The 24,624-nt window shown below is 53.4% G+C and overlaps 2 protein-coding genes across 7 annotated transcripts in view; one reads left to right on the forward strand and one right to left on the reverse strand.

Moving 5' to 3' along the window:
* Positions 1–3,443, forward strand: part of Pnpla1 (patatin like phospholipase domain containing 1) — a 38,047-nt gene extending 34,604 nt beyond the window's left edge. For all 3 annotated transcript variants that reach the window (XM_052744439.1, XM_052744437.1, XM_052744438.1), the window contains 2 exons: positions 1,184–1,289; positions 2,946–3,443. In XM_052744439.1, coding sequence (XP_052600399.1) covers positions 1,184–1,289; positions 2,946–2,969 — 130 coding nt within the window. In that variant the 3' untranslated portion in view covers positions 2,970–3,443. The remainder of the gene's footprint in view (positions 1–1,183; positions 1,290–2,945) is intronic.
* Positions 3,444–7,125: 3,682 nt separating this feature from the next.
* Positions 7,126–24,076, reverse strand: Bnip5 (BCL2 interacting protein 5). Of its 4 annotated transcripts, XM_052744436.1 has the most exons (12): positions 23,684–24,076; positions 17,508–18,127; positions 16,612–16,731; positions 16,000–16,064; positions 15,545–15,785; positions 13,831–13,962; positions 13,175–13,236; positions 12,758–13,007; positions 12,050–12,175; positions 11,418–11,482; positions 9,871–10,134; positions 7,126–9,239 (listed from the first exon to the last, which is right to left on the reverse strand). In XM_052744436.1, exons 1-12 carry the CDS (start codon positions 23,746–23,748, stop codon positions 9,204–9,206), a joined length of 2,046 nt encoding a protein of 681 aa, XP_052600396.1. In that variant the 5' UTR covers positions 23,749–24,076; the 3' UTR covers positions 7,126–9,203. The 4 variants fall into 4 exon arrangements, with proteins under 4 accessions (XP_052600396.1, XP_052600394.1, XP_052600393.1 ...); XM_052744434.1 differs by lacking the exon at positions 23,684–24,076 and having other exon boundaries at positions 9,871–10,075; positions 15,952–16,064; positions 17,508–22,104; XM_052744433.1 differs by lacking the exon at positions 23,684–24,076 and having other exon boundaries at positions 15,952–16,064; positions 17,508–22,101.
* Positions 24,077–24,624: the final 548 nt, after the last annotated feature.

Consider the following 24,624-nt stretch of genomic DNA (forward strand, 5'->3'; position numbering starts at 1 on the left):
TGTTTCCCGGCTTGTTTTTTTTTTTTTTTAATTTTAATTTTTATTATTTATTTATTTTTTAATTTTTCAAGACAGGGTTTCTCTGTGTAGTTTTGGTGCCTGTCCTGGATCTCACTCTGTAGACCAGGCTGGCCTCGAACTCACAGAGATCCACCTGGCTCTGCCTCCTGAGTGCTGGGATCAAAGGCGTGCGCCGCCGCCGCCGCCGCCGCCGCCGCCGCCGCCGCCACCACCACCGCCCGGCTTATTTATTTTTTGAGCAGAGTTGCCCTGACTGTCCTAGAACTCACCATGTAGACCAGGGTGGCCTCAAACTCACTGTTCAGCTAAAGCTGACTTTGAACTCTCGATCCCCTCCTGCTTCCAGCGCTCCGGTCCTGGAATTATGAGCATGTGACGCCATGTCTGGCTTATGCCACTCTTCTGACAGCAGACACCTTACTTGTTTGCTTACAAGCACTCTCTAGTCCATTCGGTAGAAACTTTTATTGATTTTTTTGACATCTATTTATTTACTGTTTGCACTTGTGCACATGCATGAGTGCGTGCCACAGAGGTCAAAGAACATCACTCTGGCGTCGGCTCTGACCTTGTCTTCTGTGGGTCCCCGGGACTGGATGCAGGGTGGCAGGCTTGGAGACACACACCTCTAACCACCGAGCCATCTCGCTGACCCCATACTTTCCTTCCACATCCCTCTTGGGTTCACGAACTCGTCTTTTATGCAGCTGCCAAGTAGTTCCTCTTCTCACGTAGTTGCTGGACCCGTCGACTCAGAACTGGCTGCAGAGGGTGGTGGCAGAGACCAGATGAGTTAGGCATCTGCCTGTTCAGAGGGCCAATGCTCGAGGTTCCCTCGTGATTGTTGCACCCACAGCAATGTTACCCAGGAGCTGGTGGAACCCCCCAATCTTTGGGTCCAGTTGGGACCCCCTGAATAAGGAACTGTGGTCACCACGTAAATAAATAAATATAACTTTGAAATTAAAGCAACAACGAAACCTATCCATGAAGATGCAAATCTACACCACACTTACCTCTGAGGTGGGCTCCGAAAAATCTTGTCATTTCCCAGAGAGGGCAAGCAGCTACCCTGGGGTCACACAGCAGGTGAAATGGCTTGGAACTCTAATTGCTCTTCCTGTTTCCCTTCATGAATGCGTCCTTGGCTTCTGGAATCCAGGTCCGCTCCTTGCCCACTGGACTTTCCTGTACTCTCCACTTCTAAGACAGTTTGGGTCACCTACAAGCCTCATCCCAACCGGATCCAAGAATACAGCTGCCCTGAGGTATGGATTCCCTCTGGGTGACCTTGCCTCTCCTGTCCTGGAGGGCTGTATCAACCCGGAGCATGTCCTCTGACTTCATTTCTGCCCTTCCCTCCCTCCCTTCCTGGCACAGCCAATAGTTAACTCTAGTGAATTGTGGGGCCGGGTGGTGGTGGCGCACACCTTTAATCCCAGCTTTTGGGAAGCAGAAGCAGGTGATCTTTGTGAGTTTAAGGCCAGCCTGGTCTATATAACGAGTTCAAGGCCAGTCAATACTACACAGTGAGACCCTATCTCAAAACCAAAGAAGGAAGAGAAAGAGACAGAGACAGACAGACAGACAGACAGACAGACAGAGAGAGAGAGAGAGAGAGAGAGAGAGAGAGGCAAGATGGGATGCTGGAGGAGGTAAAGGCACACACCTTCAATCCCAGCACTCAGGAGGCAGAGGCAGGTGGATCTCTGTGAGTTTGAGGTCAGCCTGGTCTTCGTATCAAGTTCCAAGACAGCCAGGGCTGCATAGCAAGATTCTGTCTCAGAAAAATAAAACAAAATAAAATGAAGAGAGCTGAACAGAAGCACACAGATAACCTCCAAAGAATACCCATATGTCTCTGATCCACCTGCGTCCATGTGTTATGCCCAGATCACAACCCCAAAGAGACCACCGAAGACCATGGATGTCCAGAATGCAACAGCAAGGTTTATTCTGTAGATACAAGTCTAGACAGGGAACTCGTTCCTACACCCAATACAGTGAGGCAGGGAGGAGTTGCTCTTTCTTTGTGAGGCTAGCTATTTAAAGGCAAAAACCACAAGCCCTTCAGGGGGGTTGGGGGGGGCGGTTTGCACGGGTACAACTCGGATTGGTTTATTTTTATCTCTGTTCTCTTTTAATTGGGTGAGCGTATCTAACCTTTGAATTTACTGGTTGGGGGTTACAATTATCACTTTGGGGGCAGTCCGGCACAAGTCCCAGGCTTTGTCCTTGAGCTGCCATGGGGGCTGGCTGGCCTAGCACGTAGGCTCAGTGGTCCAGACTCTGTCCTTGAGCTGCCATGGAGGCTGGCTGGCCTAGCATGTACTGACTGTGGAGGCTGACTCAGTGGCCCAGGCTCTGTCCTTGACTCATGCACATAACTCTAAGTTGGTGAGGGGCCCCAGACAGTAAACATCTGGCTGAACTTTGAGCAGTCAGAGTACATGCAGAAAGGGAGCTACTGCAAGGACTATGTCTTTTGTTCATGGCTCTCCCAGAAACTGCTTGCTCAAGTCTCAGGAAACTGAAATTGAGGTCCGATCTCTGAGAGAAGGCTGAGCAGCCTGTTATGACATCTGCTTGGTCCTTTCACATGCCCGGCATTGTACACCAACCACACAGCTAAACTGGGCAGGGACTCCACCCCCACCTCCCTGGAAAACCAATTAATCTTTTATAAACTGAATAACATTTCAAACACCTTTTAAATAACTTCCTTATGGGGAACCCCCTTTGCAGAGCAGCTAAGGGTCTGGGATAATAAAGTGAACCCCTAAACTGGCTTTCGGGATGATCCTAGATCTCAGGTTTTGATCAAGTACCACAGAGGGACACTGAAAAAGGAGGTCACTGTGGGACTAAGGCCAGGATGTCCTAGTTGGGGACGCTCGAAATGATGACTCTTTGTCTTTTCTTAGGGAATAGGTGGACAGAACTCCTAGGCTGAAGCAGGAGAGCCCCCAGTGACCTGGAGCCCAGGTCCAGCCTCCCACCCAAGGCAGCTGGTCTTGGGACCAGGGGACGCCCTGAGCCACCAGCACTGCAGTGTGTTTCTTTGTTTGAAGAGTCTCCAGCCCACTGAAGTCTCCATTTATCATCCCTAGAACCCCCTCCCCAAGCTGTTCCCTGGGATCCCCCAAGAGAGGGACCTGACCAGCATTCTGGGCTTCAGGGTGTTTTGAACTCCCTCCCCCTGGAATTATATGGCTCAGCCATGCAGACCGGCAGCCATGGACTTTCCGAGTCTTGGGGCAGCAGTGAAAGATGTCGAGGACCAAATGTCCCTTCCCCCAGCACCAGTGAGGGCAGAGTGTCTTTCACGCAGCTGTCACCGTGACCCACAAGGAAGACATCCTCAGCCTCATTGGGTGATGCTTTGGGGGACGTGTAAAATTAAACATCTTCACTCAAGCTGGCATGGCATAGCAGCCCCAAAATGGTTTGTTCAAGTTCACCGTGAGGGGTAAATGAGAAAAGCAGTTCCCTGGAGAGCTGCATTCCTGAGGTCACCAGCCGAGCTCCTGTTGTGTATGGTTCTTGTTAATCCCACCAGGCAAGAATAAGACCATTGCCACAATTTCTGAGCTAAATTTGAAGCAAGCTTTATTAAAAACAGGCCAGGACGATGGGTACTGGTCAGGTCCATATCTGGGATTTCCAGAGAATGTCCATGAATTACCTTAGTTCAGTGTAAAACACCCAAGGCTACAGACTTCCCACCTTCATCCAATCATGGGCAAGCATACGTCCAGACACACCCCCTACTTCGTGTGATCAAGCACATCCTGTGCAGCTGGGGCAACCAACCTTGTTTACAGAAGTGGAAACACACGGTTTGTTACCTTCCATGAACAAGCAGCCCCCAGCACTTCAGGAAGTTATCTGTCCTTGGGCCGGTGGGGCTCACAGGTTAGAGACATTTGTGTTTTATACATCTCTTAAGCACAGTAACTTAAACTTAAAACGTAACTTTAGCCCTCACACTCCAGGTCTCCAGCAGAACTGATGCAGATCCTGTGAGAGCACTGAATGAAAAAAAAAAAAAAAAGAGAGATAAAAAGGAGGACGTGACTGCTCCTCGCTATGGTAGGGGAGAAGGTTTATAGTAGATATACAGGAGAAAACAGCCAGAGGCATCTGGAAGAGTCCAGAGTGAACATGGCCTTGATCAAAGCTGTGAGGAGGAGATGAGGGGCGGGGGGGAGGGGGGAAGAGGACCCCGTGGCCCAAATGTCTGGATTATATAGGACAGAGCAGCTGGGGGAAGGTATCCCAGCCCCTGGATTGGAGAGTTCAGGGTAGGGGGCAGGGTATGCCAGCCAGGTATACTCAGGTAGCAGGTAGGGACTGAGGGATGCTGGGAGACCCTGGCAGCCAGCATCTGCTTTGATACATTAGTAGGCATCTCAGCCCTTTGTCCCGGGTTTGAGGCCTACCGAATACAACCTCGGGTTGAAGCAATCCAGATGGCCACAGGCTCAGCTGACGGGAAGCACAGATACATCAAAGCCTGAGCAGACTGGGGTTGCATGCTTGCCCGCACCCTGTGCTTGCCCGCACTCCATGCCCGCACCCCGTGCTTGCCCGCACCCCATGCTTGCCTGCACCCCCTGCCTGCCCTTCTCTGAGTCTCTACAAACACTGACTGTGGGAAGGATGGCTTGGTTTGCCTAAGTCTGCTGTGAAGACTCTCCTGAAGCTTGCTGCAAGGTGGAGTCACTCTGGCTAAGATTCAGAGGACGGGCCTCACTACAAACCTCAACATTTCCAGGCTGTCCAGCGGAAGATGTGCCCCCACGGCTCCCTAGAAAGGAAACCACCCCAGTCAGGCCCAGCAAGGAGGCCCAGGCTGCCCACAGGCTCCAGCAGCATTTGTTTAACAAATACTCAAATGTAAAACCTAGGACCAACACTGATGCTCAGCTGTAAGTTGGACTTGGCCACTGAGGAACCAGGGGTAAACGTAAGCAGAGAAAGGGGGACCCTGTGACAAGGAGGCCTTGGAGGAGCCTAAACGTAACAGTCGTTTCAGGGAACAAAACGGGCTTTTGAAAAGCAAGCAAAGAATCAAGGTCCAGAGAGGGGCCTGGTGGCTCAACTCTAAGGGAACAGGAGTTCAAGGTCATCCTAGATTACCCAGTGAGTGAGGGACCAGTTTGGGCTACATAAGACTCTGTCTCCAATGTGACAGCCTCTGTACCACCCACTGCCAACCTAAAATCGAGACCCCTGGTGTCTGGCAGGGGTGCTCTGGCTGATCCAGTGGTATAAGCCATGAGGGGCAGGAGCTGGAGTTTGGCATGTGGCCGCAGGTCCCCAAGACATAACTTTCATCTAAATGTGAGGACCTTCATCTACAGGAGAGTCCTTCTCAACCCAGAAATAACAATTCCCCGGCACAGGGTACTCAGCAGCCATTAACAGCTGTCTTCCCTCAGAGTGAGTAGTCAAGCCCAGATGCTTCCAACGTCACCATTATCCCAAGGATCCTGGGCCCCTTGCAGACTCTCTTGGCTTGTGTTCATTTCTCCTGTTTTGAGGCAACGCAGAGAGATCTTTGTTCTAGTTCCAGGTTTGGCAGATGAAACACAGGACAGCTTGTGAGTGAAACTCTCAGGTAAACACTGAACAATCATTTTCATGGCAGTATGTGCCCAAAATTATAGTCATTTACCTGAAATTCAAATTTGCTGGACGGACTGTGTTTTCATTTGCTAACTCTGGTAAATTTAATTAGTCCCTTTAATCTCTTCTTCCCCTTATTTATTTCTTTGTTTTCTTTAAGCACAGGGTCTTATTATGTAGTCTTAACTGGCCTGGAACTTACTACGTAGACCAGGCTGGCCTTGAACTCACAGAGATCCACCTGCCTTTGCCTCCAGGATGCTGGGATTAAAGGCCTGGGCCACCACATCTGGCCTTTCCTTTTTCTATCAACATACTCAGGGACTGATTTCTGTTTGTAGACCAGGTCTTACATAGCCCAAGCTGAACTGGATATTGTTGGGTCTCAAAGAAACCCGGGACAAATAGCTAACAGAGGTGCCTATTTAACATATCCAAGTGGACTCTGGCCAGTCTCCCTTAGTCCCTACTCACAAGCACCTGTTACAGAGTCTTCCTGGCCGGCATACCCTGCCCCCTACCCTCTCCAGTCCCTGAGCATTACCCCCCTAACCCCCAGCTGTTACTGGAGGTTAGTTTATAAGTTAGTTTAAATTGGATGGTCATGCTGATTGAGTGGTGGCGCATGCCGGTAGGACTTCCTGAAGGAGGCGGAGGCAGGAGGATCACAAGTTCGAGGCCAGCCTGGGCTACACATTTGACATACAGAACATCCCACAGCACCCAGCTTCTCTGATTCCTATATAACCCAGCCACTTTGGCTGTCTCCTCTTGGTCCATACGCTCTCTTGGTCTCTTAGTCCATGGCTCCTCTTTTGGTCCGATGTCCCCCGCTCCCCATCTCTTCCTCTCTCAACACCCCCCCACCCCCCCCACCCCCCGCCAAGCCCTGCTCATGCCCCGGTTCAGTCTGCGGGGCATGTTCAGTCTGGGCTCTTTCACATGCCTCAAGCTGTTCTCTCCCTCATGTCTATAATCAACCTTCTCTCTCGTCAGCCATGTCCTCATTTTTTCATTCAGACATGTAGCATAGAAGGGCCTCTTGCCCCGTCGACGTCTACGCACAGTCACATTCAGCTTCATGGACTATTGAAAAAGAAAGATGGCTGACCCAGTCTCTGTGCCTCTCACCTTGACATTCACAGGGTTGTGGAAGTCACGAGGGCAATGCCTCGTTCCCGACATTGCAGACGGGAAGCCTGGGGCTCCTGACTGCCCAACCTATGACTCATCTGTTACTGTGACATCACAGTGTCATCCCAAGGATGGATCACATGAGAAATATCCAGAGAGAACCCAGGGCAGGGGACAGGGAGGCTGAGCCCCCCCATCAAGCAGTCTCTGATTGTCCTGGATGGGGCAGAGTGGTGGTCATCCTACATCTACTGGATGGGGACAGCCATTTTGTTTCCATTGGATAGGGCAAGGGGGTGGTCATCTAGCTTCTCTAGAAAGAGCCAGATCACACTCGGAGAAAGTCAGCATCTTTATTGGTTCAAACAACACGTACAAAAACGAGACTTGGATGCCAGCATCTGGAACTCATACCTAAAACTCTACCACCCGGAAGGTCCTCACTGATAAGAAACTATGTCCAAAGTTTGGAAATGACTCAGTGTTTCAATGTGAGCTGCTCACAACCACCGCAACTCCAGCTCCATGAGATACAGTGCCCTCTTCTGGCCCCTGTGGGCACTGCACTCATGTACACGAACCCACACACACATAATTTAAAATGAAAACAAAATCTTTAAATAAAAGAAATGGTACAGTTGGATGTAGTGGCATATTCCTGTAATCCCAGCTATTGTTAGGCAGAGCAGGACTGCCTCAAGTTCAAGGCCAGCCTGGACTATGTATGACACTGATTGTCTTACTGATAAAAATAATAAAGAAAAATAAATTATGTACAGAAGGTTCCTGACCCTCATCTCAAAACTTAGTTCTTGCACGTCAGTGACACATCCCTGAATACTGCCTAAAATAAACCTATAAGGAGGTCACCAAGTGCCAATAAAAACACCTTGAAGCAATTAAAAAAAAAAAAAAAAAAAGGACGATTTTAGTTGAACTTCCTGAAAGGATGCCTCAGGCTGAAGCTGGTCCCACCTGAGAGCCCAGGCCTGCCTACCCTCATTCTGTCTTTCACCCATAGTGCCTGCCATGAGCCTGACGTGACCACCGATAGTCTCCAAGGATAACAAGACTCGGTCTGCCATCTAGGCTCTAATACCCTCCCCCACGGTCCCCGCCTTCCTGCCACCGGCCCAGGGAGTCAGTGGCCTTATCGCCTAAGTGTGAGTACGGACATGTGAGAAACTGCCCATCTGAGTCACTGGCCAGCTGGGTGGAAGGCAGGGCCTTTTGCACCCACACCTCACAGTTGTGCAAATAGACACACCCACAAGAGGGAGCCATCTGGAGACACTTCACAGCCATCAGTGGGGAGCGTGCCATCACGTCCACAGTGTGCAGAAGGGCAGGACAAAGACTGCATGTCCTAGGCATGAGGCTCTGGAGCAGTGCACACCTGTGCCGCCATCTGGGGCAGCCCAGCTGGAAGCCCTCCGACTTCGGATGAGACCCTGATAAAGTAGCCCAGGTATAGCACACATCTGTACTCACTGTACTCGAGAAGCTAGCCTGAGCTACATATTGAGACCATGTCTCAATACAATAAAATAATTATAGACATAACACTAGATAACTTTCAGAATCTTCACAAGGCTAATAGGATTCTGGGAGATCAGGGGTTCCCCCAATCCATAGATCACCCCAGGCTCCTGTTAGGGTCTACAGAGTTCCCAGGGGTCTCATGAATCCACTAGCATTAAACACTATTTGGCCAACTGAGTAAGTGACGTGTGGCAGAGACTCAGCTGTTGAATGCATGTGTGTTTTTTTGAGTTGGAGACCGAATTGAAAAAAACTATTTTTCAAAACAAAGACTCATTTATGGTGGGGTGTGGTGGTTTGTGATGTCAGCAATGGAGCGGCAGAAACAGGCGGATCCCTGGACTCTCAACATTACATAAACCCACTTGGTGAGTCCCAGGCCAGTGACAGACCCTCTCTCAAAAAACAAGGTAGTTAGAACTGGAGGAGGTTCAACCGAAGTTGACCTCTGACCTATACCCACACAGCCCCCACCCCCAAAGACACAGACACACAGACACAGACACACACACACACACCCTAGATAATACTCATTGGAAGCTGGATCTGGCAGGTGTCAGTCAGCCGTCATGACAGTGGGATGGAGAGATGCAGAGGTGAGACCTCGCCTCAGGTTCAGTGGACGGAGCCCGCTCTCCTAACCCCAACCCAGTCCCCACCCCCAGTTGGCCTCTGGTCCAGCTTCCAGGAAGAAAAGCATCCCCAGACAGCGCCGAATGCGCAGGGCATCATTGTCCACGCTCGTCTCCAGGCGTGTTTGGGAAGCACAGACCAGGCCGTCCTGCGTGTCTTCGGGGTCTCCGTGCCAAAGCTGCTGGCTGCTGGCTAGTCCGGCAGAACTTGGGTGTGAGATGTGGCGGCGGCGGCGGCGGCCTTCAGTCTGGACTCTGACCAGCCGGACTCGTGATGTTCTGGGAGGGGGAAAGGCCACAGCCGCGTCAGCGGATCCCACTCTGCACGCAGCACGCTTCCTACCCCCCCCCCCCCCCCCCCGTCCACACCCACGCTGGGTCCACTAGCCTTTGCAGCTGTTCCCGCACTGTGAACAGTTGTCCCCAGCCTTCCCACCTCAGCTATAGTCTCCAAAGTTTGATCGTCCAAATTGCATCTGCCATCTTCTTGGCGGCCGCCAGAGACCACTGGCTCCCCTGCCTCGGCCGCCAGTCCTTTGACATCTGACTACCGCTTAATCCTGTCATTGTGGTTTAGAATTGTCCCCGAAGTCCGCAGCAGGGAGGTGGCATTGGAACTGAAGCCTAAAACTTCTGACTGATGGGCCTGAGAGAGGACTCAGCAGGCACCGGCACTTGCCACTAAGCCTGAACCCACAGGGTGGGAGAGAGGCAGCTCCCACAAGCTGTCCTCTGACCTCCACGTGCGTGCCGTGGCACTCGCACACGTGGTGTGTGTGCCCACACACAATAAATAGATGTCATTTTAAAAGAAAGTTGTAAAGTCTGATTGAGCACATCAGAAGAGTCAGAAGATCCCGTTTGTTGTCCCTTGTGACCCACTGCTGCGGCCCTCCCCTCCGGCGCTCACCTGCTGGGCCTTCCTGGACAGGAAGTGGGCATAGCTGTGCCCCCTGTACTGGCCTCTGGACTGCATGAGGGTGCAGATGGCACAGCTGTGGTTGGCGGCAAACTTGTTGAGTGAGCCAAAGGCGCACGGCGGGGGTCTGCTGACCAGGCTCCTGTCCTCCTCCAAGAGGCGGGCCCTCTGTCTGTCTAAGGTGGCCACCAGCTTCCTGAGGGAGGCATCCGAGAACTCATTAAAAAAATTCCTGAAGCTGGGGTACTGCCGGATCTGGAACAAAAGTGGAGGTCGTCAGTGCTGCTGGCAGAGAGCCTCCCACCCCAGCCTGCTCCCTAGTATCTGTGTGAGCACCCGTCCGTTAAGTGCCCCCCCCCCCCTCCGGGCACACGGATGTGGAATAAGGACCTGGGACAAGGTGGCCCAGGCAGTGTGGTGTGTGGAGGAGGGCTGGGGTCTTCACACTCCCTCCAGGCAGCCATGGTGGAGGATGCTCTCGGGAAGTACACAGTGTTGATTTTCCCTACTGTACGTGGTGGTGGTGGGGGGGGTGCTCTGGGTGGCTGGGTAGTGAGATGCAGATGTCCTGGGGCTGGGCTTGGAAGGTGGAAAGCTGAGGCACTTTCACACCCTCACATGGGACCTGCCTGTCTCTCTAGGGGAGACTGATGGTGGAGGTCAGGAGCCTGTGTGGAGACAGATAAGCTACAAGCTTGAGAGAACCGGATCCAGCTAAACTGCTCACCGGCATGGCGGCCACAGCAGAAAGGGTCCTTGCAGCAGGATCTGAAGGGTTGGAGGGCACGAGGTCTCTGGGGTCTGAGGACTTGGTTTGGGGAGCCATTGAACATTCTGGTGTGTGTGTGTGTGTGTGTGTGTGTGTGTGTGTGTGTGTGTGTGTGTGTGTGGGTGTGTGTGTGTGTGTGTGTATGTATGTATGTGTGTGTGGTGTGTGTGTGTTTGTTTGCATGTGTGTGTGTATGTGTGGTGTGTGTGTGTGTGGGTGTGTGTGTGTGGTGTGGTGTGTGTGTGTGGTATGGTGTGTGTGTGGTGTGGTGTATGTGTGTGTAATGTATACACACATGTACATATAGAGGCCAGAGGATATTGGATGTCCCACTCTAGGGCTCTGCCTCATTCCCTTGAGACAGGGTTCCTCACTGACCCTGGAGGTAGGCTGGCAGCCACTGAACCCCAGCAACCCTCCTGTCTCCCCCTCATACAGTTCTGGGCTTATGCATGAGGCCATGCCTGGCTTCTTGATACATGTGCTCGGGATTTGAACTCAGGATCTCTTCCCTGCCGGCCATCACCCTAGCCTGCCTGCATCCTATTATTTAAACTAACATTCTCCTCACCTGCCATGGGTCAGGTGTGCTCTGCATGGGCACTGTCTGGTCAAGCAGGAATTAGCCCTGTTTTACAATAAAGGGAACTGAGGCTTGGAGAGGTTAAGGGACATGACCACAGTCACTCAGAAGGAGGGCTGGAACCCAGGTCTCAGAGGAGGGTGCATGAGCCCCTGTGTCTGCCTGGAGAGTTTGAGGGCTACTCACCTGCCTCCCTAGCTCGCTGTCCACCTCCTGGAGACCTTCCACCAACTTATGGATGACGGAGTCCTCTGAGGGAAGAAAGGAAGGATGAGAAGCTGTCGCCAGTGGCGCCTGGCACCCATGACACACAGACTGCCATGGCACCCATGACAGACAGACTGCCACAGCAGCATAGCTGTTCAAATAAACACTGTGACCTCACTCGGCTCCACCGGCCCCCCGGGGAAATGGAGGGCTCCTAATGTCAGGAATGGAGACTTGCCCTCGGAGTGGCCAGCCACTGGTGCCCCACAACAGGAGGGTGACTCAGCTGCATTAGCAGCCTTTGGGGTGCCGGTCTGGGCTCAAGTATGCAGGAAACTCACAGAGAGGTCATTACCAACTGTTGGCAGCTTGAGTCGGACCGAGGTGGAACCATCTACACCCGTGAAATGCACTAACACCCCAAAAGCCTCGTCTGGACCGGCACAGCAGCCCCAATTTAAAGAGCACACCGATGGTCCCTGGACCCACTGGAGGATCTCGGGGGCAGTTCAGCTGCCTTCTCCACTCTTAGGAGCATCCCCTACTCAGCCTGGGGCATCCTGGGAGAGGAGCTGTCGGAAGTTATCCCTGTGGGTGCAGGATATACTAACTGGATTCCCAGGCTCCCTCTGGTAGAGGCTGCTCATCTGGTGTGTGGCTTCTGGCCTGGACAGGCACTTCTGGGGACCCAGCTGGTTCTCCTCCTGCAGCCTCCAGCTTCTGGAACTCCAGGTCTTCTGCACAGGATTGCAGAAAAATGAATGAGTTAGGCATCTGCCTCATTCCTCGGGGAGGTCCCAGCCCTGCCCTGCTTCTGAGGGGATTTCAGTGTTCCCTCTCTGCCCTCTGCTTCCTCACAGTCTGCAGTTGAAAAAGCACATGGACATGCCCATGGCTCTCACCCAGCAAAATCATCTTCCCTTTAAATGTGCAAGGCTCAGCCCGGTCAGTCTGATCTTCACATTCCCCTTTATCAGATGAGAATCATAAGATAGACCTCCCATGTTAAATGAGATAGTACTGTGTTAGTGGTATATACAGCAGGCACTGGGCAAGTACCAGGTTATCACTGCACACCAATGGTCCTCATGCTTTAGTGCGGTCCCCTTCAGTGCCCTGGTCTGTTTCTGTTAGCGTTCCCAGGTGACATCTAACAGTCAATCACAGATCTAGCAATGCCTTCGTTTTTTAAGAGCGAACTCTGAGTTTTCTGGCGGGTGCCCTTGCTGAAAACTGGCCCTTTCGCCTCCCCACTCATCCCACAGCAGAAAGCCCACGGCAAGACTTGAAGTTACCACAGTAACACCAGGCCTGCTCACCTGGGCCGCTGGAGATGGAAGCTCTGTGACCACTGACACACATAGGCAGGAAGCTGTGCCGTTTGGGTGGCCGGGCCTCCGGGCTGGCAGCACCCGGAGACCCCGAGGCCTCTGTCCTCCTGGGATCCTTGGAGCCATGTTTCCTGAGGGAAAAGGCCCGTCGGAGGTTGGACTTCTTCCCATGTGACTTCACCTTGCAGGCTGGGGCAGGGTTTTCTCCAGCCTCCTCTGCCTCCTGGACTTGAGCTTGCTGTGGGGAAGAAGAGAGAAACTGAGGCACAGCCCCTGACCTCGAGAAGGTCGAAGGTAAACTGTGGCCTAGACTGTGTAACTCAGCAGGAGGGTGATGGAGCTTAGGATGAAGCAACGGGGCGGGGTTCCCCCAAAGAGCAGCGGGGTGGGGGAAGGAGTCCTCACCTCCTCTCCCTTCTGTTCCTCTGCATTTTGGAGTAGGGCCAGGATCTTCCGCCTGAATTCTCCTGAGGAAAGAACAGGGTTTCTTACAAAAGCCTCTGTGGCCGGTGCTGGCTTCAGAGGGACAGGTCTGTACACTCTCCCTTCTGTCCTTTCTCTTCCCTTTTCATGTTCTGGAGTGCAAACTGGGGCCCCCATGCTTATGAGGCACTAATACTGACTGCTATCTCCAGCTCCCCCTGTCCCCAGATGTCTCCAGATGTGCAGACCTGACAGTATTTCACATCCAGGCCTGGTTACGCCAACACTAACGTGGTAACAATGGCTCCCTTCTCTGCCCCTTCCCATCATCACCCAGTTCTCAAGCCAGTCAACCTAACAGTAATAACAGCACACAGGAGCTGCCACGCCCTGTCCGCCCCCTCTACTTCACAGGCCAGGATTCAGTTAGGACCTTCAGCAACTTGCAAGGACCACCCTTGCGAAAAGAGGAAACTGAGGCTAGCAGATAAAGTGTGCTCTGTCTTCACGGCCAGCGGCTTCCCAAAGGGAGGCTGAAACAGGCCTCAGTATTCCTCTCTCTGCCTCAGTTTCTCTTCTTCAAATGGCAGAGTCAAGACAGGTTCTTTGAGGGGGTCTCTGAGGGGCAAAGTACTAACTGGATTCCCAGGCTCTGTCCCTCCGCGGCTTCTCCGTGGGTCCACGACCGTCAGCTGGGGTGTGAAGTTCAGAGGGATGTGAGCACGCACCGTCTACAGACAGGACCTCCTGGAATCCAGGCTCCTCTGAGTCTGGGGAGCAGAAAGGCACAGTAAGTGTGCTGTGTCGGCCACACCCAGCAGCTGGCTCTGAGCCTAGGCAGGTACCAGTGTACCCTGACCTCAGGCTCCGTTGGGCTCAGTGAGCTTCTGGGCTGTGCCGAGTCTGGGGCTCTGTTTGGTGTCCCAGATCAAGCTTCTGCAGCCTCCAGAGAAACCTTTTTCTCTGCTTCTCTGCCCTTTCCTCCCTCTTTCCATGGGTTCCCTACCTAGCCACCATTTTGGTTGGTCCACTGGGGGACAGAAGATGCCTGGCTCCATGGCATGAATAAACGTCCATGGCCTAAACCGTCTTGCAGGAAAAATCCATCCTCTTAAGACCCCAAACCCGTGCTCTCTAAGCCAGAAACTCTTCTGGCTACAGTGTCCCTCGAGGCCGGCTCCCACCCACCCTGAGGTCCAGGAAGAACCGATGTGACCAGCCCTGCTCCCTACAACTCTGGCTCCAGCTTTGATGGGCCACGTGACTATGACCTCATCCCTTCACCCTTGATCTCAGCTTCCTCTCCCCTGAGACAAACCAAGATACGGACAGACAGTAGGACACAGGGAGCAGTCTGAGACAGCGAGACGAGATGATAGAGAGAGAAATGGGGAGGGCCTGGGGCACTCAGCTGGTAGACTGTCTGCCTGGCAGGCACAAGGCTCTGGGTTCAACTCCTACTACCGCAGAAACCCAGAGGTGGCGCACGAGCCTGTTTAACCCTAGCGTTTAGGAAGTGGGCAGGAGCACCAGAAGTTCAAGGACATTTTGGTATACCAGGGAGTTTGAGACCAGCCTGGATTGCGTGAGACTCTGTCTCCAAACAGATAGAAACAAACAAACAAACAAACAAACAAACAAGCAGTAACAGCAAAAAACCACCACCAAAAAATCAAAACAACGACAAAATGAGTGTGTGTGTGTGGGGGGGGGGTTCTAAGTGGTTAAGAGTTCCAAGTTCTAAGTGGTTAAGAGTTCCAAGTTCTAAGTGGTTAAGAGTTCCAAGTTCTAAGTGGTTAAGAGTTCCAAGTTCTAAGTGGTTAAGCACCCGCTGCTCTTAAAGAGGATGTGGCTTTGACTCCCAGCACCTCCTCGGTGGCTCATAAGCATCTGGAACTCCAGCTCCAGGGGATCGCATGCCCACCTCTGGCCTCCACAGATACCAGACATGTGCATGGTAACCAGACATACATGTAGGCAAACACACACACACACACATAGTAAGAGAAAAAAAAATTGTAGCTGAGAACCAGGGCCCCTGTCTCCAGCTCTGTCACGAAAACCTCCTCCTCAGCCCAGCTGCAGAGGATGGGGGTGACTGAGGACTCTGCATACAGTCCCGTCAAGGGCCCAGGTGGGCTGCCTGCACCCAGGTGAGGCCATGTGGAGGTGACCAGCTCCTGTCCCTTCTCCATCTCCACCCCCCCATCCCCCCCCCCACCCCCGCCTCTCTCCACACTGCAGGAGGTCTAGTGTGGGCATCAGAACAAGGCTGGCCAATCCCAGCCCTGGGAAGATCCCAGAGCCGGAGGGAAGCTGCAGTTGCTATGGTAACTGCCAGAGCCCGCTCACCGTGGATGCTGGCGGTGGAAGGTCGCTGGCTGCTGATACACAGGGGTAGGAAGCTGGGCCTCTTGGGCCGGGTTTCTGGGCCAAAGGCAGTGGCTGCGCCCACTTTCTTGGGTTCCTCGGGGGCAAGCCTCTTGAGGGACAAGGCTCTCTTCAGACTGGACTTCTTTTCCTGGGATTTCTTCCTGGGGGGCGGCGGCGTTGGCTTTCGTGGAACCACTTCCGGCTGAGGGACTTGCGCCTGCTGTGGGGGAGGTGAGAGAATGTGAGTCAGGCCCCCCCCCCCCCCCCCCCCCCCCCGGCCGTGAGGACAGGGTAAAGGTAGCCCCGGACAGGGACAGCCCAGAGTGGGTGGCGGCCTCAGGAATTAGGGAGTAAGGCTAACTGGGAAGGGCAGGTGGGGCACGAACCCGGAGCTGCAGCAGCCCAGCAGGTGTTCTCTGGTGCTGGCGCCTCACCTCTTCCTCCAAACGGTCCCCTGCTTCCTTGAGCAATTCCACTATCTTCCAGATGAGCTCATCCTCTGCAAGAGAGCACGGGTACCACCACTCCTAAGTACACAGACAGTGTTCGGAACTGGACTCCCAAATGTGAACATGGCCAGTCTGGTTCCCTCGGAGATCCATAACAGCTCATTAGAGGGTCTTGAAGGGAGAAGTTCCCTCCTCCCCAGGGCTAGGATTACAGGTGTACACCGCCACACCCCATTTATGGGATGCTGGGGATCAACTACCGACTTGGTGTATGCCAGGCAAGCATTCTACCAACTGAACCACACCCCAGCCCAGCCCCTCTTCTCTATCTTTTTAAATACATTGGAAGAGATCGAAAGCAAAGTCACGTGCCCACTGGCACGGAGGCAGGAGCATTGCTAAGCAGCCTTTCTAGTACCTCTGCTTCCCTCCGGTTAGACTCTAAAATCAGTGCCAGAAGCAACGGAATAGGCAAGAAAGCTGGGCGTGTTCTGAGACTCACCCTGCTAGGGCTCAGTAGTCACCCCGAGTGGCCCCTCTAGTTTGTGGCAGCCTCCCACCCCCAAGGAGAGAAGGACCTTAGCCATCTGGACTCACGGTCAGGCTTTTGGGGCTCCTCTTCTGACGGGGGACCTGCAGCTTGGGCAGAATTCTCTGAGGATTCAGCACGGCCTCCCTCAGTGGGCAAGGCCTGGGGGACTTCAGAATCTGGTCTCCCTGGAAGTCAGATGCGTCGACGCCAGGGTTAGTGACACTCCACTGACCTTGTTAACCCACAGAGTGGATCCCACAGAGCGATGGGCCAGGCAGCGGCCACCCCCAAGCCTTCCCCAAATCAGAAACTGGCCAGGATTTCCCAGTGAAAAGGGGGGTATCTCAGGGACAGGCCCCCCTCCCACCAGCTCTCCCTCTCATGAGAGTCACAGTGTGGTGGCACCAAAGCCTCCAGCATACAGCCGAGGCCTCCGGGGAGCGAAGGAGACTTTGCTCCACATCCCCAGCTATGGGGCGCCTGGAGGCCTGCTCTCTCCTTTCATCACGGAGGAATGAAGGCTCCAGGGGCAGACACTGCAGACAGCATCAGAGCCAGGGCTGGACAGAGCACCTGGCCGGCACCCATAGGCCCGAGGGGTGGGAGATCAGCTCCTTCCACCCCTCCCCAAACCTCATCGCCTTATACCAGCTAGTGTGCACCCACACCAAGCACTCGTTTGTGTGAGCTGTGTGAACCCATGCGACAGCGACTATTTTATCTATTTTTATAGATGGGGGCGGGGAGGGGGCGCATTAAGGCCCAGAGGGGAGTCACTAGCCCCAGGCCACACAGAATGTGGAACAGTGGCACCCCATGGGATCTCAAGTGCTCAGCTGTTCAACCTCATAGAAATGTCCCCCACTCTCCGCATCTGATCTCAGTTGAGGACATTTAGGAGATAAACTTAGGGCACCCTGGTCCTTGGGGTGGGACAATGGGGTTACCCTACTCTGCCTACCCCTGCGGATCAGCCCCAGGTCCGCCTCCTCGGTGTGTGAGGCAGCCAAGCTGGACAGTACGTCCCCTTGGCCTTCTGCCTCTGAGTTCCGGGGCCCTGTGGGCTCCTCAGCAGCAGGCTTCCGGTGACTATGTTTCTTGCGACCCGTCTTCTTCTCTGGAGATTTCTTCCTGAGGCCCGGCTCCTCGGCTGCCTCTGGGAAGTTGCTCGCCTCCCCTTTCCCCTTTGACTTCCTGCTGGCTTTTTCCCTGGGCTCCTCCAGACCAACCCTCAGGAGTAAGATGTTCAGCAACACACTCATCCAGCTCTGCTGGGCTTGCTTCGGGGGCTTCTCTTTCTTGGTGTCTTGTGGGGGTCCCTGCTCACAGGGGAGAAATTCACTCTCCTCTCCCAGAGGGAGGGCTGGGGCCACAGCTCCCTGGGCCTCTGCAAAGTGACATGGGCTCCCAGAAGCTCTGGCCCCATCGCTGGCCGTCCGACGAAGCGCCTTCCTGTAAGTGGGCCCGGAGGGGTACTTAGAGTTCGAGGTCTCAGGGTCCTTCTTGGGAACTTGCCGGTCCAAGGATTGGGCTCTCTTGTCTGCGGGAGGCTTCCTTGGGCCCCTCGGGGTCTCCACTGGGCTACAACCAAAACAAAGAGCTCCTTCAGTCAAAGAGTTACCCATGCCTCCTGCACTCATACACACACACACACACACACACACACACACACACACACGTCGCCATGATGTCACCCTCTCCTGGTGATGCTTTCCAAAGCTGCTGTCCTGTTTAAAGTCCTCCACAACCCCACAGGGAAGGGGGTCCCGACCCCCATTTTCCAGAGAAGGAAATGGAATCAGATTCTCCAGCCGGTCTGCGGCACCACCAGAGTGGCCAGAGGGACACAGACCTGTCTTCATCACCCCTCTCCCCAGGTGACTTCGGGTTTGTCAGGAGACCTTTGTCCCCGCAGAAGCAGGACCCTCACATTCCTCCTTGCGAAATCAAAGGCCAGGACGGCAGAGAAAACCCAAACACAGAGGCCCTGAGCACCCAAGTCTCCTTTACATGGAAGGCTCCGGAACAGCCGGGACTACCTAAGCTGTTACTGCTGTGAGAGGAGCAAGAAGCAGGGGTGGGTGTGGAGGGGGTGAGGGAAGAGGGGGTTCTGGGTGCTGTTCCCTCCCTCCCTCCTTTCTTCCTTTACTCCATTGTTGCTTTAGAGACGAGTTCTCATAACCGTAGCCCAGGCTGGCCTCGATCTCTCGGTCACGCCTCAGTCTCCTGAGGTGTACGGTCATGCCCGACCTGGCCCATTTCATTCTCAGGGCAGGCAAGCTGTGTTATGATCTGTGCTCTTTCCTACATGTGGTATTTATGTTTTCAACACCGGGGCTGGAACCCAGGTCCTTGAACACGCCTTGAACATGGGCCACGCCCCTGCGTGGTCTCCTGTACGCCCCTTCCCCCCTTTCTATCATTTATTTTGTTTACTTTTGCAAGACAAGGGCCTCTGTGTAGCCCTGGCTGTCTTGGAACTCAATATGTAGACCAGGCTGGCCTCGAACTCAGGGATCCTCCCAAGTGCTAGAACTAAGAGTAGGTTACCATGCCCAGAAAATTTGGGTATATGTGTCTGTCTGTGGATGTGAGTACATGTGTCCAGAGTCCAGAAGAGGGTGTTGAACCCCCTGGAGCTGGAGTTATAGGCTGTTGTGAGTTGTCTGATGTGGGTGCCTGGAATATATATGTGTGTGTGTGTGTGTGTGTGTGTGTGTGTGTGTGTATGACATAATATATATAATGCCGTGAGCTGGCATGATGGCTCAGCAGTTGAAAGAGTGTACTGCTCTTCCAGAGGACCCAAGCTCTGTTCCCAGCACCCACCTCAGACAGCTCACAACTCCAGCTCCTAGGGATCTGATGTCCTCTTCTGCCTCCACAGGCACCCCCACATGGCAGATACACACATATCCACAGTCACATGTATGGCAGATCTCACATACACACACACACACACACACACACACACACACACACACACACACGATAAAGTATGTATTCATCACATCCCTTGCCTTTACTAACCAGTTAAATTATCTTAAATATATTCTGATAGGTCTGGCACAGAGGCAAAAATAGGAATCTGAAATTGGGCTGGTGAGATGGCTCTGGGGTGAAGGTGCTTGCTGCCAAGCCTGCCGACCCAAGTTCAATCCCTGGGACTCCTGTGGTAGAAGAAGAGCTCTGACTCTGAAAAGCTGTCCTCTGAGTTTCATCTAGTGCCACGGCATGAGTCCACACACATACACACCACACTAAATTAATTAAAATGTAATACACTTCAAACAAAACATCTAGATTTACAATTCCCTGCGTGGGATCTGTGCAAAGAACACGAAAGGACAGTAAACCGTGGAAAACTGCTGTGGTGAGCACAGGGAGATTTGAAGGTGACAGCAGGTGACACCTTCTCTCCCTCAAGCCTCTGTCTGGGGTGGGAGACCTGGACCCCACAGCAGGTCACCATCATCCGGGCCATCAAGACCCACACCACTGCTGGTGTCACACATGGACCATCCTGAAGGAAGTGAGGATGTCCTTGGGCCAGGGGAGGAGGTGGGCAGTCTAGAAAGCAGCGCTGGCTAACGTTCCTTAGCGGGAACATACGGTCGTGCAGAGACCCACAATACTGACTGCACCTCACGTAGAAACTGGCTCATGTTCCTGAGAGCCCCAGAGTAAGATGCCTTATTTTTGTGTTTCCAAAATACAGCTCTGGGTGGGATAAGGAGGAGAAAAAAAATGAGGAAAATGTTTGACTTTGCCCACACTCACTAGTGATGCCTCTGGGATACAGTCATGAGTAAGATGCCACGTACATCTAAAACAGAACGTTCTGGTGTTTAAACTGATAAAGCTGGGGCTCAGAGGGCATGCGGGCTTAAGAGAAGGCAGATTCAGACCAATGAACTACCTGACTATATAAATTAGCTCAAAGGAAGCTGAGCCAGAAATATTGACAAACAGGTCGGGGCTTCTCTTAGCCAGGATAGCTGTTCCACCAAATCATGGAAGCCATCAATCATAGGTCAGCTCAGGCCCCTCTTCTTCCCTGAGGTGGCTTGCCTCAGGGGTCCATCCCACCGCAAGTAGGAGCACTCCCACCCAGATGAAAGAAAGGAGCAGCCGCCATCTTTAAAAAGGGGCAGTTGCTATGGAAACAGTTTCCCCCAGTGTGGAGATGAGCTCAGCCTCTTCCTGCTGCTATGCTACTTCACCACACCCACGCGGTGCCACAACGCTTCCCAGTGAAGTTTCCCAGTGAAGGACCACCCCAGGGTCCCCACGACCTCCTGACCTCAAGCCCATGACTTCTTATTTGCCAGCCTCCTGCCCAAGGTGTCCTGGCCTTCAATCCCATGATCACCTCCTGGCAACTCTTTCCAGATGGCCTCGACTGACTGAACTCAGCTCGACTCTCCCTCGGCCCCTCTGCCTGCTCCTTCTCTGGAATGTTCTAGAAACACTGTTCCAGATCCAGGTCCGGGGCTGAGAGAGTGTGGCTGGCCAGAGTGGGTGAGCCTGTTACCCCAAAGAGACCTTCTCTGTTGGATAGTCTGTTTTTCCTGAGAAGACAGCGATCCGCTTCCCCATGTTACACGGCCACTGATCTTTCTAGGTTCTCAGTGTGAACGTTTGCCCATCTAGGAGTCATCACGGACAGCTGACTGTTTTGCTCACATGTTTGGTCATTGCAGGGGAATCCTGACCTGGCCCAGACCAGGAGCCCATAGCAACCCAGCCACTGATGTAAACACATTTATTGCACGGCCGAGAGCTTTCAGAACAAAGTCCACCCTAGCCAGAAATGCCTGGGTGATGCGTGGATCACAGAGCTTAAGACAGGAAAGTGGTTCCGGCAACTCATTTCACAGCCACAAAGGACCAAAGAAGTCACACCAAGCTGGCATGGTTTTCCCCAGCACGAGGCTGTGTTTGGCATATTTTCTAAACTGCACTCTGACCTCATCGTTACATTGGCCTGGCCTCACATGCCTCAAAGCACTCCCTCCTCCGCCCCTGTAGGCTTCGACACACACACACACGTCGCCTCACAGATACCATGGAAGGCCCTCAGGAACACATCCTGGACACGGCCAGCCTGCCCTAACTCAGAATGTCCAATACTGCCTCTGTTTCCAGTGTAAGAGGCTAAAAGCCAAGCTTGCTGCTGCCTCACATCTAAGGCCCACGAGGGATACCTGGCCAGCGACTTCCCTGCTGTTCCCACCGCTGGCCAGGCAGGCCCTGAGTATTTATGGAACAAATAAATAATTATACACAAACACACTGTGAGTCCCTTCACCTCTATGATCTCATCGACTCTGACAGGGCCCCGAGAATCAGACTGTCTGGCATGGGGAACTGAGGTCGTAAGCCACTGGCACACTGTCAGAGTCCCAGAGCTGGAACAAAGAGCTAGGCCTGAGCACTCTTCTGCCCACATCCCATTCCAAATCCCATCTTCTCACTCCTGCACCAAGCAACCTCTTCTCAACACAATGCACGCGCAGCCCACACACAAGATGATGGGCCCAGAGTGGGCCTCGCAGCCCCATGGCCAATGGCTCTGCTGAGCTCAGGCTGTCTCCCGTGGGCCCATGCCTCCTACAGCTGTCTGTCAGGCTCTGAAGCTTCCCAGCAAGGGCCAGGAGAAGCTAACTGCAAATGCATCATCTGGACTCCCCTGCAACGGTACCGACACTTCCACAGCTCTTGCCTTCCCACCTGCCGGGTAGGAGGTGCTCCGTTGCCGGGTAGGAGGTGCTCCTCGGAGACCCCTGAGCCTCCACTGGCATGCCTGGAATGGGAGACACGGTGGTCTTGCTTTCCCAAAATGGTGGGCCTGTCCTGTGCCACACCTGGCCCCACTTGTTAAGTGGTGACAATTCAGGGCCTCCATCTTTTTTAGAAGTAGGGTCTTTCTTGCGTTCCTACAAAGTGCCGAGAACACCCCCTGCAGTGTGGGAATCCTCCAGATCCATCCTGGCAGGTAGGTGTTCCTGAAACCTCTGAGGACCCCTTCCTGCTCAGAGGCCGGGTCTGAAGGCAGATCACCTTGGGCTCAACAGAAGTCTGTGGTGGCCTTCCTTTACATAACAGAAAGAGAGCCACCACACCCCACACTGTTCCAGTCTGTCACCCCAGTTACCCCAAATCTGTTGGTGATGCCTGGCTCCCTCACACCTGAGCACCCTTCTCTGATGCTCCCAGCTGGTCCTTGGACACTTAAACATTGTGGAGGCCAGGGGCAGATGCAGGTGGGCAGAGGCTCCTGCCAGAGTCCCAACCTCTGCAGTCCCAGAGGCACCAGCACAGTGCCTTCCTGAACACAGCTGCAGGTCCCAGGAGACCCCTCAGCAGCCACCGAGCACTGTGGTGGGTCAGCTAGACTGACCTGGGTTCTCTTCGTCCATGTATATGGATGTGCTTGTGTGTGTGTGTGTACAGGGGTGTGATGGGAAGTTTTGTGTGTGTGTGCGTGTGTGTGCAGGGGTGTGATGTGGGGGGTTGTGTGTATAGTGCGTGTGTGTGTGTGTGTGTGTGTGTGTGTGTGCGCGCGCGCGCGCGTGTGTGTGCAGGGGTGTGATGTGGGGAGTTGTGTGTGGTGTGTGTATGTGTGGGTTAGGGGTGTGTGGGTATGTGGGGGGGGTGTGTACCACGACACACATGTGGAGGGCAGAGGAGTCATTCTGTCATGCTTCCTCTGTGCGGTTCCAGGGACTGTACTCAGGTTGTCAGGCTTGGATGTCAGGCAACCTCTACCTGCTGAGCCATCCTGCTGGCCCCTGTTCTGTCTTTTTGAAGAAGAAGGCCGGGGCGATGGTGGCGCACGCCTTTAATCCCAGCACTCGGGAGGCAGAGGCAGGCGGATCTCTGTGAGTTCGAGGCCAGCCTGGGCTACAGAGCGAGATTCAGGACGGGCACCAAAACTACACGGAGAAACCCGTTTAGAAAAAAACAAAAAAACAAAAATAAAAATAAGAAAAAAAACCCTAGGAGGCTCATCAAGCCAGAAGCAGAGCCAAGTCTGGACTTGGGGTCTATTACTAGTGCGTCTAGCTTCCATTCGGGACCCTGAAATACCCACCCATTGCCCGGGTTCACACACAAGGAAAGGATTCAACCCACCTGAGACCACGGAAGTCGCTGCTGTCCCGGGACATCCCTGGGCTGGGATTCCTGGAGCGGGGCATGGCCCCTGTTCAGTAGAAGTCCTGTGCGGGTCGGTTCCTGTGCCTCCGGGAAGAAGCTGCTGTTGTGACAATATTCACAGGGGCTCAGAACTTCTGGGCTGTATATATCACTGTCTCCCGGGGCTGAGCTCACAGGTAGCCAACCAGAGGACAGCGCTGGCCCAACCCTACCTGTGCTGCCCGCCTGGGCTGCTTCCCCCTCCTCCGGGCTGTGCCAGAGATAGGAAGCTTGGTATAACTACCCAGGAGAGGGAGGAGGAGGAAAAACAGGCGCCGTTTCAGTTGACAACTTCCTTATTATACCTGAAGCCCAGAACGAAACCAGCGCTCAGAGAACAGCAGCTTTACGTCGGGCCGTCGTACGGAACTGAAAGTGAAGCCTAGTGGGAGACAGCGTGTGTGTGTGTGTGGGGGGGTGTCACCTCCACAGCCCCGCTTGGTCATGGCTAAGATCCCCGGAGATGGAAGGGGCTAGGAGAACAGACCTCGAGACAACCTGACCTGATGGTGGAAGCTGTGTGTCCAGACCCTTTTACAGAGAGTGGGGTCACCACGGATTTTTCTGTTTGTTTTTGTTTTGAAGAGTTGTATTTAATTCTTTGACAATTTCCTACACACATACACACAATATATCTTGATCATATTCATGCCCAAATTTCCCTTCCACTCCCCACCAACATGTGCCCCCCTCCCACTATGAATCCAATTAAAAGTGCTGCCTTCCTGTCCAAAGGCAATCTACCAGCCCTACCCCCAGAAAAATGACTCCCCTACCCCGGCAGCCATCAGTTAATTCCCAATAGTTCCTCAGTAGGGATTAGTTGTCATTTGTTTGTTTTTTATTTTTTATTTTTATTTTTATTTATTTTATTTTTG

The sequence above is a fragment of the Peromyscus californicus genome, unplaced genomic scaffold, assembly GCF_007827085.1.
Source record: "Peromyscus californicus insignis strain IS unplaced genomic scaffold, ASM782708v3 Scaffold_19__1_contigs__length_69161282, whole genome shotgun sequence".
Taxonomy (NCBI): domain Eukaryota; kingdom Metazoa; phylum Chordata; class Mammalia; order Rodentia; family Cricetidae; genus Peromyscus; species Peromyscus californicus.

Bases quoted from the DNA above. Each gene is read 5' to 3' on its own strand.
- Bnip5 (XM_052744433.1), bottom strand. From the start codon at position 18,408: ATGAAGACAGGTCTGTGTCCCTCTGGCCACTCTGGTGGTGCCGCAGAC. The intron at 13,237-13,830 runs GTTAGTACTTTG...TTCTTTCCTCAG, and splicing joins GGACAGAGCCTGGGAATCCA to GAGAATTCAGGCGGAAGATC. The intron at 12,176-12,757 runs GTGAGCAGGCCT...AATCCTGTGCAG, and splicing joins TTCCATCTCCAGCGGCCCAG to AAGACCTGGAGTTCCAGAAG.